At 35.6% G+C, this 13,584-nt stretch overlaps 1 protein-coding gene across 2 annotated transcripts in view; it reads right to left on the bottom strand.

Annotated features, from left to right (window-relative positions):
- The window catches only part of PJA2 (praja ring finger ubiquitin ligase 2), a 74,544-nt gene that overhangs the window by 38,757 nt on the left and 22,203 nt on the right, over positions 1-13,584 (bottom strand). Inside the window, exons 1-4 of one of the 2 annotated variants that reach the window (XM_030927207.1) lie at positions 11,041-11,126; positions 8,329-8,446; positions 6,461-6,661; positions 3,178-4,228 (exon numbers count right to left, since the gene is read on the bottom strand). In XM_030927207.1, coding sequence (XP_030783067.1) covers positions 3,178-4,228; positions 6,461-6,661; positions 8,329-8,359 — 1,283 coding nt within the window. In that variant the 5' untranslated portion in view covers positions 8,360-8,446; positions 11,041-11,126. Of the gene's footprint in view, positions 1-3,177; positions 4,229-6,460; positions 6,662-8,328; positions 8,447-11,040; positions 11,127-13,584 lie in introns of those variants that run through there. The other variant, XM_010380194.2, reaches the window with a different exon arrangement.

Below are 13,584 nucleotides of genomic sequence, written 5' to 3'. Positions count from 1 at the left end.
CAATGCTTATCCCATAGAGTGTAACATTTCAGATGTGATTAAGTGATCATTTAGAATTTTTCACGGAAGAAGGCAATCATGAATTCATTAAAATACTTCTCTACTTATAAAGAATATATATTCCATATTTTTTAAAAGTAGCCAAAGTTCCTATATCTGAAAATGCTGGCCGGGTGCAGCGGCTCACGCCTGTAATCCTAACACTCTGGAAGGCTGAGGCAGGTGGATCACTTGAGGTCAGGGGTTCAAGACCAGCCTGACCAACATGGTGAAACCACATCTCTACTAAAAATACAAAAATTAGCTGGGCATGATGGCACGCCTGTGGTCCCAGTTACTCAGGAGGCTGAGGCAGAAGAATCGCTGGAACCTAGGAGGCGGAGGTTGTAGTGAGCTGAGATCACGCCACTGCACTCCAGCCTGGGCAACAGAGAGAAACTCGGTCTCAAAATGAATAAATAAATAATAAAAAAATTAAAATGCCACAATGAACTTTAGTTATATTCTTGATGAGTTCTACTTTGGCTATTATAAGCATGACAAAAAAAACTTTTCAAGTTTATCAACTTTTTAAGCTTTACAAAGAAAACTCAAAGTTCACAGACTCAAATTAAGCAGCAGTTCTTATACTTTCCATCCAAAACCTGAGAAGACTAGCATCACCATTTCTCCAATCTACTAATACAAGAAATAGGGAGGATGACAATGAAACATCAGGGAGATGAACAAGGGCAAAATGAAACTAAATAGGAGTGTACAGCTATTAAATTCCAACCTTTAGCTGGCACCATATTAAAAAGGCACCCTGGCAACTATAATCCTTTGCAGGGAATTAGGGTAGAGGAACAGGAAACATCAGCATAGAAATGGAGTTTCTAGACAGAAATAGAACAGTCTGTACAAAAAACTGTACAGATAGTTTGAGATCCTAAAACATATCTTAAGGCTATGGATAAAAATACAAGTACAGTCCTAGGCAGAACCATTATCCTTTAGAATTTATTCTATGATTCTTTAAAACAAAACAAAACAAAAACCTTTTAAGTGTTTTCAGCATTTCAGTGTGTCTTAAAGAATGATCCTCAAGTAGTTCCATCATTTTGGCATACCCTAACCACAGGCTCTGTAGTTAATATATTACTAGCAATTTAAAAGGACAAAGTTTCTATTAACTGTAAATGTTTTTTCCCATCTACACATTGTGCTTGTAAAAAAAAAATATATATATATATATATATATGTGATTTATATATATCATGGTTCAGAATATTGACATCATTTAAGAAAAAAATTAAAAATAAATAAGAACAACAAGAACTACAAATAACTAAGAAAATACCTTATAACTATCAAAAGTCCAGGGTCCTTCAAGGCAAAGAATACACTTCTACCACTGACCACCCCCAAAACAAAGAAAATCAGTTTGAAATCCAGGAGCCAGGAAGACTACCCTTTCTCTAGGGGTTGGCAAACAATGTAACAATTTCATCAACTTCATCATAAGACATTATAACCAACTATAAAAAGCAAGGAAGAGAGGTATATATTTTGCCCAAAATGACAAAGGTACAGCCAAATTAAATGATTCTCCTTAAAGAAGAAAAAGTGTAACTAGGGGAAAAAAATACAAGTACCTTACACTTTCAAAACAAATAAATTATCAAAGACTGTAAGTTTTGTCTTTTTTAAAAAATAGTAATCTAGAGGTATAATATTAGAGACTTGCAATCTAATTCAAAATCTTAGGGCTGAATGTGTTTTGGAATTTTGATATATATTTCCCAGATTTAGAAATACTACTTAACAATCCCCAACGTGGTCCAGGCCAGCACACAGTAATCAAATATAATCATATTTCTGCAGTAAAATATACAAATATTTGAAAAAATACCCTCATTTCAATTCAGAACCAGATGTGCTTATCCAGGAAGTTAACATCAGGTCAGGCTTTGTGTCCAATTTCTGTTTTTAGAAGTGTGGATACTGAATAAAAGACTGTGGCTTGAACTGAAAAAAACTTTACCCTCAGCTTAAAAACAGTATATCATACAAAAATTACTTACTAACCCTTAAAGTTTACAAACTTTGACAGAGTAGCAGAAATTACATTTTAAATATTTTTTATAATAAATTACACATTCTGTATTATAGTAACTTAATTCATATGTCCAAAGAAAACCAAATGAATTGTTTTATGACATGAATTAAAATGCATTCATATTCAAAATGGTATATTTCTTCCTTTATAGTACTTTATAGCTAAAAAAAACCACACAATTATTTCTACTAGCTAATAAAATCTTGCAATTGCACTGTAATTGAGCACCGTCAGGGGTGCAACTAGCTTACAAGGACTCATGAAAATCTGGACACTGAGGTAATGGAAATTCAACAACTGAACAAAGAAATTCTCCATTTTTTTCTTGTTTCTATTGTCTTATGGTTTGGAAAAAAAAGATATAGGTTTGTAAGAGCAATCAGAATGTTTATTATAAGTTTTATGTTCTCTTGAAAATAGCAAAGAATAGTGGTGAACAGTCTCTGGAATACCTAACTAGGCACTCAAAGTCCAGTTCTACCATTCAGTTGCTCTGTGACCTTAGGAAGTTATTTAACGCTCTGTGCCTCAGTTTCCTTATTTACAAAACCTACCACACAGAGTTGTTAATGAGAACTGAATGCTAAGAAAAAAATAAGTAAAAAATAAACTGAGTGATAGGAAGACCACAAGAAGAACAGATAAAGAGGGAAACAAGTGGTATTAGTAACTACTTGGCAATGTTAATGAAGTATTACCACCAATAATTTGTGATATTAATCACTTTTTAAACCCAGACTGGCTTAATGTAGGTTTTTAAAAAATACAATAAATGTTTATCTTACATTTTATTAATTGAAATACTATGAGCTAACTAGCATCTCTATCCCTTTATAATAATTAATAATCATTATCTGAACTTATTTCTGTAAACTACTAAAATCTCAAAAACATTTTTTTGTGAAAAATTCTAATGAGTAGTTTGCATGTATGGTTAGCATTCAGTAAATAAGAATATTTGGTAAGTCAAAATGTCTAATTGCCTGATCTTATCCAATAGCCTAACCATCAAACATGGTTCTAGAAAGAAACCACTTCATTTACTACACAATCTGAAAAAGTACTGGATGTGACCTTACCTGTCTTCATCTTTGTCATAGAGTTGGTAATAATCTCCACAGCCATTCCAAAAGGTGTTACCCACTTCTTGCCTTCCTGCTGTGGCTCCACTTTCTGGTGTTATTTGGTTATTTTCTGTTTCCCTTTGTGTAATAACTCTTGAGTATGGTGGATCCAAGAACATACAGTCATGCTCTCCATCATATTCTTCACATTTTATTAAGAGGTCATCCGAGCCACTTTCCTCAACTTCCAAAGCCTCCCTCCATCTTTGAACACTTCTTTGTTTCGCCTCATGCCTATTAAAACCTGTTTCTTGGTCCACCTGGCTTGAACTTATCAGTTTTCTAACTTTTGGCCTCACTACCTGTTCAGGAGAACTTCCATGGTTCTTTTCCATATCATTGGTATTTTGTTCACTACAAATATGCCCTGGACTGTAGGCTGCATCTTCAGTTGAATTTTCTGTCTGTCTTTCCTGGCTAGTATTGTTTTGTTGTTTCTTTCTAACCATTTCATCTTGAGAAGACCTCTGAATTTCCTGGCTATTCTGATGGACAAACTCAGTATCACCAGCAGAACTTTTCGCTAACGGTACAGAATCTAACTCTTCAAACGCATCTCTTACTTCACAGTTAAATGAGGGAACTGGTGGTGAAAGACCAGAGTATGCCTCTGCCTCTCTGTTTTCCAACTCAAATATTGTATTGCCTAATGACTCTTGGTATCTGCTACCTTCCACGACTTCTGCAGAAAGTTGAAGACGGTCATTATCTTCTCCATGTTTGCCATCTGGATCATAAGAGTCTGTATGAACCAAAGCAATTCCATTTTGGACACTTGAAGCATTACAAGCTCCTGGAGTATACTCTTCCTCAGAGTGATTATGAAGATTTGTACTGCTTCCTAAGGTATCCCTGCCTTCCTCACTATGATGTACTGCAGCAAAGGATTGACCGCTCTCAGTGGTTTGATTCAATGCTGAACCACAAGTGGGAATTTCTTTTTCACTTTTTTCAAATATAGGTTCGCTGGGCAAAGAAGAATCAACTTGATCCAAAGGACTGGAACCTTCATAGAAAACAAAGAAAACATATTTTGAAGGATTAACTCAGATAAAATTTTATGTAATAACTATCACTTAAGTGGAAATCGTACCAATTATTGCCTACTTGAACATATGAGTAAATTTATTTACCAAGCACTTCTATGCTCCTTAACTTAACTGGGGATACAGACTGGTTACTCTATGAGTTCATTTATGTCAATGTATAGCCTTTCACTATCATCTCCCTCACATGTCTTTGGCGGTTTTCTATCTAAATCCTAATATCTTATGCATTCTGCAAGACATATAAAGGAGAAGTTCTTGAGAGGTTATACAATGTGAAGCCTCTCGTAAGTGGAGTCTAGGGTAACCAATCTGCCCTCCCAGTGATTTCCAAACTCACCTTCTTTATTACATGCAGGCAAAAAAACAAAAAAACAAAAAAACCTTCAAAAGTACTTATGACAGATATAATAACTATAGTTACAGATCTAAGAGAAATTAGAACCTATTGTGTTTTGCTGGCAATTCACAAAATTATATCTCAGTATCTAGACATTTATATTAGATTATAAATTGGATTGTTGAATACGTTTGTAATAAGTTAACTTTAGATATGTTATAGTTATGACTGAAAATAACAGATCAACGTTGATTCTTGTCATAGTTCAACTGTGAGAATTCTGAAACACGAGTAAAATTGTATCTATAAATTACTTTAAGCATAAGTATCTTGCATCACCAGTAACAATAAAAAATGAAGACATTAGAGATTTGCTGGAATAAAAATTCATGAATTGTAAAATAACTGAAGTTTGGCCATGACATATTGTAGGAAGGGTTTTTTTATTCTATTTTTTTTTTTTTTTTTGAGACAGAGTCTCGCTCTGTCACCCAGGCTGGAGTGCAGTGGCGCGATCTCAGCTCACTACAAGCTCCGCCTCCCAGGTTCATGCAATTCTCCTGCCTCAGCCTCCTGAGTAGCTGGGAACAAAGAGTTCTTTAATGGGATGACCTTAGTTAGTAATTCAAGTTCTTACATGTGACAGCAAAAATAATCTAGAAATGTCAAGTTTGCTTAGAACAAGAGGAAGAAGACAAATCCAGTCCAAAAATGTGCAATTATGGTACATGGATAGCTGCAAAATACTTTTTCAAAACCACCAAATAACTAAGAAATTTTAATTGAATAAGCCTTCCTTGTCCTTTGGATTTTGTAAGATGATGAAAAAATAAACAAGTCAAGTTAAATTTAGAGATAAATTTAAAGAAAAGTTGGCCAGGTACAATGGTCCATGCCTCTAATCCCAGCACTTCGGGAGGCTGAGCTGGATGGACCACTTGAGGTCAGGAGTTCGAGACCAGCCTGGGCAACATGGCAAAACCCCATCTTTACCAAAAAATACAAAAATTAGTCAGGTGTGGAGGCGCATGCCTGTAGCCCCAGCTACTTGGAAGGCTGAGGCAGGAGAACCACTTGAACCTAGGAGGCAGAGGTTGCAGGGAGCCAAGATCGTGTCATCGCACGCCAGCCTGGCTGACAAAGCAAGCCTCTATCTTAAAAAAAAAAAAAAAAAAAAAAAGGCCAGCACAGTGACTCAAACCTGTAATCCCAGCACTTTGAGAAGCCAAGGCAGGTGGATCACTTGAGAGGTCAGGAGTTTGAGATCAGCCTGGCCAACGTGGTGAAACCCTGTCTCTACTAAAAATACAAAAATTAGCTGGGTGTGGTCACAAACACCTGTAGTTCCAGCTACTAGGGAGGCTGAGGCACAAGAATCGCTTGAACCTGGGAGACGGAGGTTGCAGTGAGCCAAGATTGCACCACTGCACTCCATCCTGGCCAACAGAAAGTGACTCCATCTCAAAAAAAAAAAAAAGAAGAGAAGAAGAAAAGTTATTTAAATATCATATGCAGGGAAAAAATATCTCTACTTGATCCACGTTTTTAAAAATTTCAAAACATTTCTTTTTGATGCAAAGATGATTTCCTTTGGCTGAAGGTTATGACATTGTAATAACTACTATGACAGTGTAGTTATATTTTAATGACTGGCTATATACTATTTTCTTCTATGTTTAAATATATATACCATTAATGTTAAATTCAGTAATAATTTCAAAATAGAATTTCTTGATAGGAAGTATGCTGCATTTACACTCACAGACATGCATAATACCCACCCAAAAACTTAATTATAAGATCAATTCCTATATAACTATTAATAACCTTTAAATAATTATATGTTACACACCTGAGGAATTTTCCTTTGGAACATCATCTAGTTCCAACACTTCATAGTCATCACCAGCCCGACCTAAGCTTCTTTCATGCCTGGTCATACATGGTTTAAAACTGACATAAGCATGTCTTCTTCCATATCTCCTGCCTGTAATTGTCTGATATCCTCCTGCTGGTTTGGGCCAGGCAGCCTTACCAGATTCTTGGTCCATTGCTGAAAAAAAAAGTTAAAAAATTAAAACAGGAACAGCAATGAGCTTTATTCTGGCAACCTGTCGGGGAAAACTACTTCAGTTTATATTTTATTACTTATCAAATCATATGCTTCTGAACATGAAGTGTATCTTACTAGTACTATAAAACATTATTCTTCACACACTAGAAAACTAAACATGAAGTACTATATAATAAGAGTTAGTGGCCTCTTCCCTTCAAAAAACATGTTTTAAAATTTGGTTCAAGATATTTCAGATTTTTATAATGAAACCTACCAAAAAATGTTTTCCACATGCCAAATTATTATACTGCCAAAGCTCTTTATGGACTGGAGATCTTCCAAATTAAGTACCTTATATATTAATATAAGTGCTCAATACATATTTGATTAGTCAATTACTAGCATATGATATGATGGTTTCAATTACTTTAAGAATGAAAACATTTATGTCAAAGATAACAAGTAACCTCTTTAAATGGTATCTGTACCCTGAAGAATCAACCAGACCACAAAAAATATGTTCCAAAGATTAACGTCAGATAAAACTATCCAAAACAAAACAGCAATGATCCAGGTCAAACACACACTACCCTGCCTTCAAAACTACCAATGAATGGTATATGCTACGGTAAGAAAAGCCATCAACATTTAAATGACTTGACTATTAAGTTTTGATGACTGAGGTAAACAGCAGCAACTTTCACTAAGTAGTTCATTATTATACACACACATATATTAAGTGTAAGTTTAGTCAATTATATATTACATGTACTACACAGCAACTAAACAAAATATTTTCTCACAGCATATGGTATAGTTAATAAATGCAACAGTTGCTGGGGGTAGTGGCTCATGCCTGTAATCCCAGTTCTTTGGGAGGCTGAGGCAGTCGGATCACTTGGGGCCAGGGGTTCAAGATCAGCCTAGCCAACAAGGCAAAACCCTGTCTCTACTAAAGATACAAAAATTAGCTGGGCGTGGTGGCACATGCCTGTAATTCCAGCTACTCGGGAGGCTGAGGCATGATAATCACCTGAACCCAGGAGGCGGAGGTGGCAGTGAGCCAAGATTGCACCACTGCACTCCAGCTTGGGTGACAGTTTGAGACTCCATCTCAAAAAAAATGAATAAATGAATGAATGAATGAAACAGTTACATAATTTTTTAGTTGCATTAAAATAAGAAATATAATCACTTCCAAGAAGGAAACAGAAACAACATGTATTTACAATACACGCACATATCAAGTATAATAATATCAAGTGTTACACTTACTTAACCCCATCAGTAATCTTGAGGTGGATACTGTATTCTATTTTAAAAATTGAAAAATTAAAGTTAAAATTAAGTGTTGGATAACTTGTCTAATAATCTAATAGTATGACTCCAGAACCAATGCCCTTAACAATTCTACCAAAAGAATAGTCTCCAAACTGGAAAGCATAAAGCTTTCCAAGCTAAATGGGTATGGAAAGAAAATATCAGAATTTCTATTTTTGCCTATCAAAAATTAGAAACTAAGCTTTACAAACATTCAATATATGGATCAAAACCAGGCTTTAGTAAGATCATATGTCAGATGATCACATGTCATTTACTGGTACTCAAGGTACCCAGAGGGAAAAACAAAAAGTGCTCAATGTAGAAGAACTGACTTTCCTTACCTGCTGGCTCCTTTTCAGTGTACTGTGACATATATGGCAGTGTCTGTGTGACTAGTTCAGTAGAATTATAGATGTGATTTAGTTTTTATTCGCCCTATGAATAAGCCACAGAAGATTCCTACAAAGAAACAATGAATTGAACAATAGATTAATAATAAAAGCACAAAAACAGCAAAAATGATACTTTCGCTCCTCCTAGGGAAGCCTTATAATAAAACTTAGAAAAATACAATGTGATGTAGCCAAGCACGGTGGCAAATGCCTGTAATCCACCTTAGATTACAGCACTTTAGCAGGCCAAGGCGGGCAAATCAGTTTGAGCTCAGGAATTCGAGACCAACCTGGCCAACATGGTGAAAGCCTGTCTCTGCAAGAAATAAAAAAATTAGCCAGGCGTGGTGGTGCACAACTGTAGTCCCTCGGGAGGCTGAGGTGGGAGGATTGCTTGAGTCCAGGATGTAGAGGCTGCAGTGAGCCGAGATCATGTCACTGCACTCCAGCTCTGGGTGACAGAGTGAGATCCCGTCCCAAAAATAAATAAACAAAAACAAGCAAAATACAACATGATTTGACAAGCCAATCAAAAACTCTTAGAAATACCAAAATGGCTATCTGAAATACAGATTTACATCTGCTCTTGACAAAACTCACCTAAGTATGTATCATCCTTAAGACTGTCAATGACAACAATACATACATAATTTATAAGTAAACAAACAAAAATACTAAAAGTACTGACTCGGGTACTTTTTAAATATTAAACTTACAATATTTTAAATAATAAACTTTTTTAAATAATAAAAAAGTTTAAATAATAAACTTTTATAATATTAAAAGTACTGACTCCCAAATTATTTGGGAGTCTACTACACTGTGCTATCATTGCTTCTCTGTCAAGCAGTAAAGTTCCTTTAGCCCTGGAATTGCTAAAAGGTAACTGTAAGAATACAAACTTCATTTTTGAAAAATAGTGTAATGGCTTATAACAATTAATAATGTGTGTAAATAATGATGTATTTAATCTTTGCAACAGTCAATTGATCAGATAATTTAATCCCAAATAAGAACCTATTTTCAATCAGGAAAAACTACAATTTATCATGGAACAAATACAAAAAGAACGTCTGTTTTGAAATTAATGCATTTATTTACTATTTGAAAAGTACTATTTGAGAAGTTGCAACCTGTGGTTTTTTTGAAAGTTTGGTTAAGTTTTTTATTTAAACACCTTAATTATTTAAACACTTGAGCTATTGCCAGTTGCTCATCATTAATGCAAATTTATTAGACAATATCTCTGCAAATGAGTTTAACTGTACATGTTACCTGTCTAATCACAGACAGATATATATTAACATATGTAAAAGTACACACCCACATTCACCCATATAAATTACAAATTCAGTAACAAGTTATGATCCTTTAAAGTATCTGAATCAAAAGAGGCTGTTAGCAACAGCTAAAGAGAAAAGGAATATAAAAAAAAATAATCTTAACATACTGGCAAAAACAAAGGTGCAAATTAACAATGTTTTAATTTTTTGTTTTTTTTTTCTTTTTTGAGACCGAGTCTCGCTCTGTCGCCCAGGCTGGAGTGCAGTAGCTTGATCTTGGCTCACTGCAACCTCCGCCTCCCGGGTTCAAGTAATTCTCCTGCCTCAGCCTCCTGGTAGCTGGGACTACAGGCGCGCGCCACCATGACTGGCTGATTTTTGTATTTTTAGTAGAGACAGGGTTTCACCATATTAGCCAGGCTGCTCTCAAACTCCTGACCGCGTGATCCACCCTCCTTGGCCTCCCAAAGTGCTGAGATTACAGGCATGAGCCACAGTGCCTGGCCGAAATGTGGGTTTTATTCTGAGATGGAAAACCATCGAAGTTCTGAGCATAGAAGAGATATGTGACTTCTGTTTTAAGAAGAACGCTCTGGCTACTGTATTGAATAGCATGAAGGGGAATGAGGTCAAAAGCAGGGAGCACTGTTACAAAGCTATCAAAATAATACTGGCAAGAGATCACAGTGGTTTGGACCAGGGTTAAAATAAAGGGGGTAAGAAATGACAAGATTCTGGACATATTGTAAAAATAGAATCAACAAAATTTACTAATATAGGATATGAAAGAAGGTCGAGGTTGACTCCAGGTTTTAAAGGCTGGACAATGGGAAAAATGCAGTTAATTTCAACTAATGTAGGAAAAACTGTAGAAGAGGCAGATTTGAAGAAAATATATTCAGTTCAGTTGTGGATGAATTAAGTTTGAGATATCTGTTAGACATTCAAGAGGAAATGTTAAATACGAGTCTGGAGTAGATTGAAAAATTATGAGCTGTTCTAGTATAATTTGGGAGTTGTCAGTGCATAAAACACGTATGAACTTGGATGAGATCTCTAGTGTACATGGAGAAGTAAAGTTAAGCCCTGAGACAATCAAATATGAAGGGTCCAGGGAAAAAGAAGCAGACTGGGTATCCCTTTTCTGAAACGCTTGGAACCAGGAGTGTTTCGGATTTGGGATTTTTTCAAATCTTTGAATATTTGCATATACATAATAAGATATCTTGAGGATGACATCCAAGTCTAAACACAAAATTCACTTGTTTCCTATACATCTTACATACAGTCTGAAAGTAATTTTATACAATACTTTTAATAATTGTGTGCGTGAAACCAAGTTTCTGTTAAGTACTGATGTGTGGAATGTTACACTTACGGTGTCATATTGGCAGTAAAAATGTTTCAGATTTTCGGGCCAGGTGCAGTTGCTCATGCCTGTAATCCCAGTACTTTGGAAGGCCAAGACAAGCAATCACCTGAGGTCAGTGAGACTACGTCTCAAAAAAAAAAAAAAAAGTTTCAGATTTTGGAGCATTTTTTAAATGTTAAATTTTTGAATTAGGGATGCTTAACCTATACTAGAAAAAATAACAAGAGGCCAGTGAGAGAAAAGAGAAGTCCTGAAGTGTGAACGCCAAGTGAAGACAGTGTTTCAGGCAGAACTGACCGTGCCAAAAGTTAAAGTATGATGAAAGCCTATCTCTGACCACTTAGCAACATGGAGGATAATGGCGAACGGCGGCACCTTTGGTAGTATGGTTGGTGCAAATACCTGATAGGAATACTGCTGAAGAGAGGAAAGGCATTGGGAAGAATGCAGAAATCATGGAAATCACCCTGTTTCTTAAACTTTTCTTTAATGTGATTCCACTTTTTTTCTTAAAGATACTCTTTTCCGAGCTGTTTAACATCCTGATCCAAATTTAGTCTACCTGTTTTCAAGGTCTATTACTCAGCTACTTCTGTGGAAATCTTTTGATTGTACTACCCGTTCAGGTAAGTCCCCTACTTTGAATTCCATGTTTTTATCATATTTTTTCCTTTACTGGAAGATCCTCAAATAATGGTTTCAACAACTATATGTTGGAGGCAAACACTGAGTCCTTGGACATCTGAATATACTATCTGTCTCACACTTTAGTACAGTTCAAGACACAATCACTTTTTCTAAACTCTGAAAGGCACTGTGTCCTACCTGTCTATTGATTTATCCTACTTTTGTAGAAACACCAAATTTTTCTGTCTGGATATTTAGGATCTTGTCTCAATAGCTGGTATTCTACAATTTCACAAAGACTTGTTTGGGTCAGGCCATGTTTAAATTTTTCCTACACAGCACTGGAAGAGCTATTTTAATTTAAGAGACTCTTGTACAGGTCTCAAATATATCCTTTTCCTTACTACTTTTTCTTTATTTGGTCCAAATGGGTTAATCATTTGTCTCTAAACTTTCCTTTCATATTTTCACTCTACAGACTGGGAGATTTCACTCACTTTTACTTCTTTCACTTAGCCTTTCCTTATTCTCTTAGCCTTTCATTATTCTCTGTAACAATCTTTTTAATTTCTCATACTTTCTTATTCTGTGATTCTTTATTATTTAATAGTGGTTCTTGTTTTATGAATATAGACTAAAATCTCTCTGTAGATACTAAATTATTTCTATTTAATCCGAAACCTCTATATTCTATCTACCACAGTGTTCTCATTTCTATCTCTAAGTATAAAAAACAAGAAAAAAGCAAAACAGGGAGGAGATAAGTAGGGAATAATGACCATAGCTAGGGTCAAGATTAAAATGATTAATCAGTCCAAATTTGTAGCTAAGGTAAATTGGGAACACTTAGTTTTTCTCTAAATAGACACTTCCTTTGCTGATCAGTTATTTGCGCCATGTACTATTCACCTAACATGTTCATAACAGACTCCTCTCTACTTGTGACAATTAGTCACTTCAAACAATTTGGGGTTTTTACATACTTCTTACTAGTACTGAAACAAATATATAAACATGTTGCTAAGAATTAAAGGAGTCAATCAGGGACGTATTAATTTCTAGGTCTCTCAATTATTAATCTAGAAGTCATCATTTTATCATTTTAACTACAGTATTATGCCAGCAGCTCTGGACAGACAATAGGAATAATCTTCAAGGATTACAAGGAAGAACATGGACCTGCAAGATACACTTCTCACAGTAAACTAGTGAATTTAAAGACAAAGACCTTGTTTATTTTTTATTTGCATACACTTTGTCTAGTACATTGTCTGGCAGTATATTTAAAGTTACTGAACAAATGAATGAATGAATGAGATAATTCTGTGCTCCTTTCTCTGATGGAAATGTGGTCACATAATGGAAAGAGAGGGCTAAGTACGTGGGCACACATGGATTCAAACTTCATTTAGGCAAGTTAATAAACTGCTGTCATTATTAGAGCCCTCTCTTGTGACTTGTTTCTAATGAAGACAGTGTGATGGATGTGACTGTGTGTGATGTATAAAAATAGGGTAATAAAAGGAATTGTGGCTCCCTTAATCTCTCTGTTCACTCTTTCTAAAAGAAACCAGCTGCCACATCATGAGATCATTCAAGTAGACCCATGGAAAGCCCACATGGTGAAACACTGACTGTTCCTGACAAAATCCACAAGAAACTAAGGTCTTCCAGCAACAGCCACAAGGATGAGCAACCTGGAAAGCAGTTATCTCAGCCCTAGTCAAGCCTTCAAACGACTGCAGTCCCAGCCTACATTTGACTGCAACCTCTTGAGAGACTTGAACCAAAATCAGCAACCAGGCAGCTCCTGAATTTCCAACCCACTGGGACAGTCAGATGATAAATGTCTGAGTTGCTATGTCGACTGCAGGATAACAAGTTACCCTCTTATCCTGCAAGAGGTAACAAATACAAATAATG

This window comes from Rhinopithecus roxellana, chromosome 3 (genome assembly GCF_007565055.1).
Source record: "Rhinopithecus roxellana isolate Shanxi Qingling chromosome 3, ASM756505v1, whole genome shotgun sequence".
Classification (NCBI taxonomy): domain Eukaryota; kingdom Metazoa; phylum Chordata; class Mammalia; order Primates; family Cercopithecidae; genus Rhinopithecus; species Rhinopithecus roxellana.
This window is presented reverse-complemented; position numbering and strand designations above follow the sequence as displayed.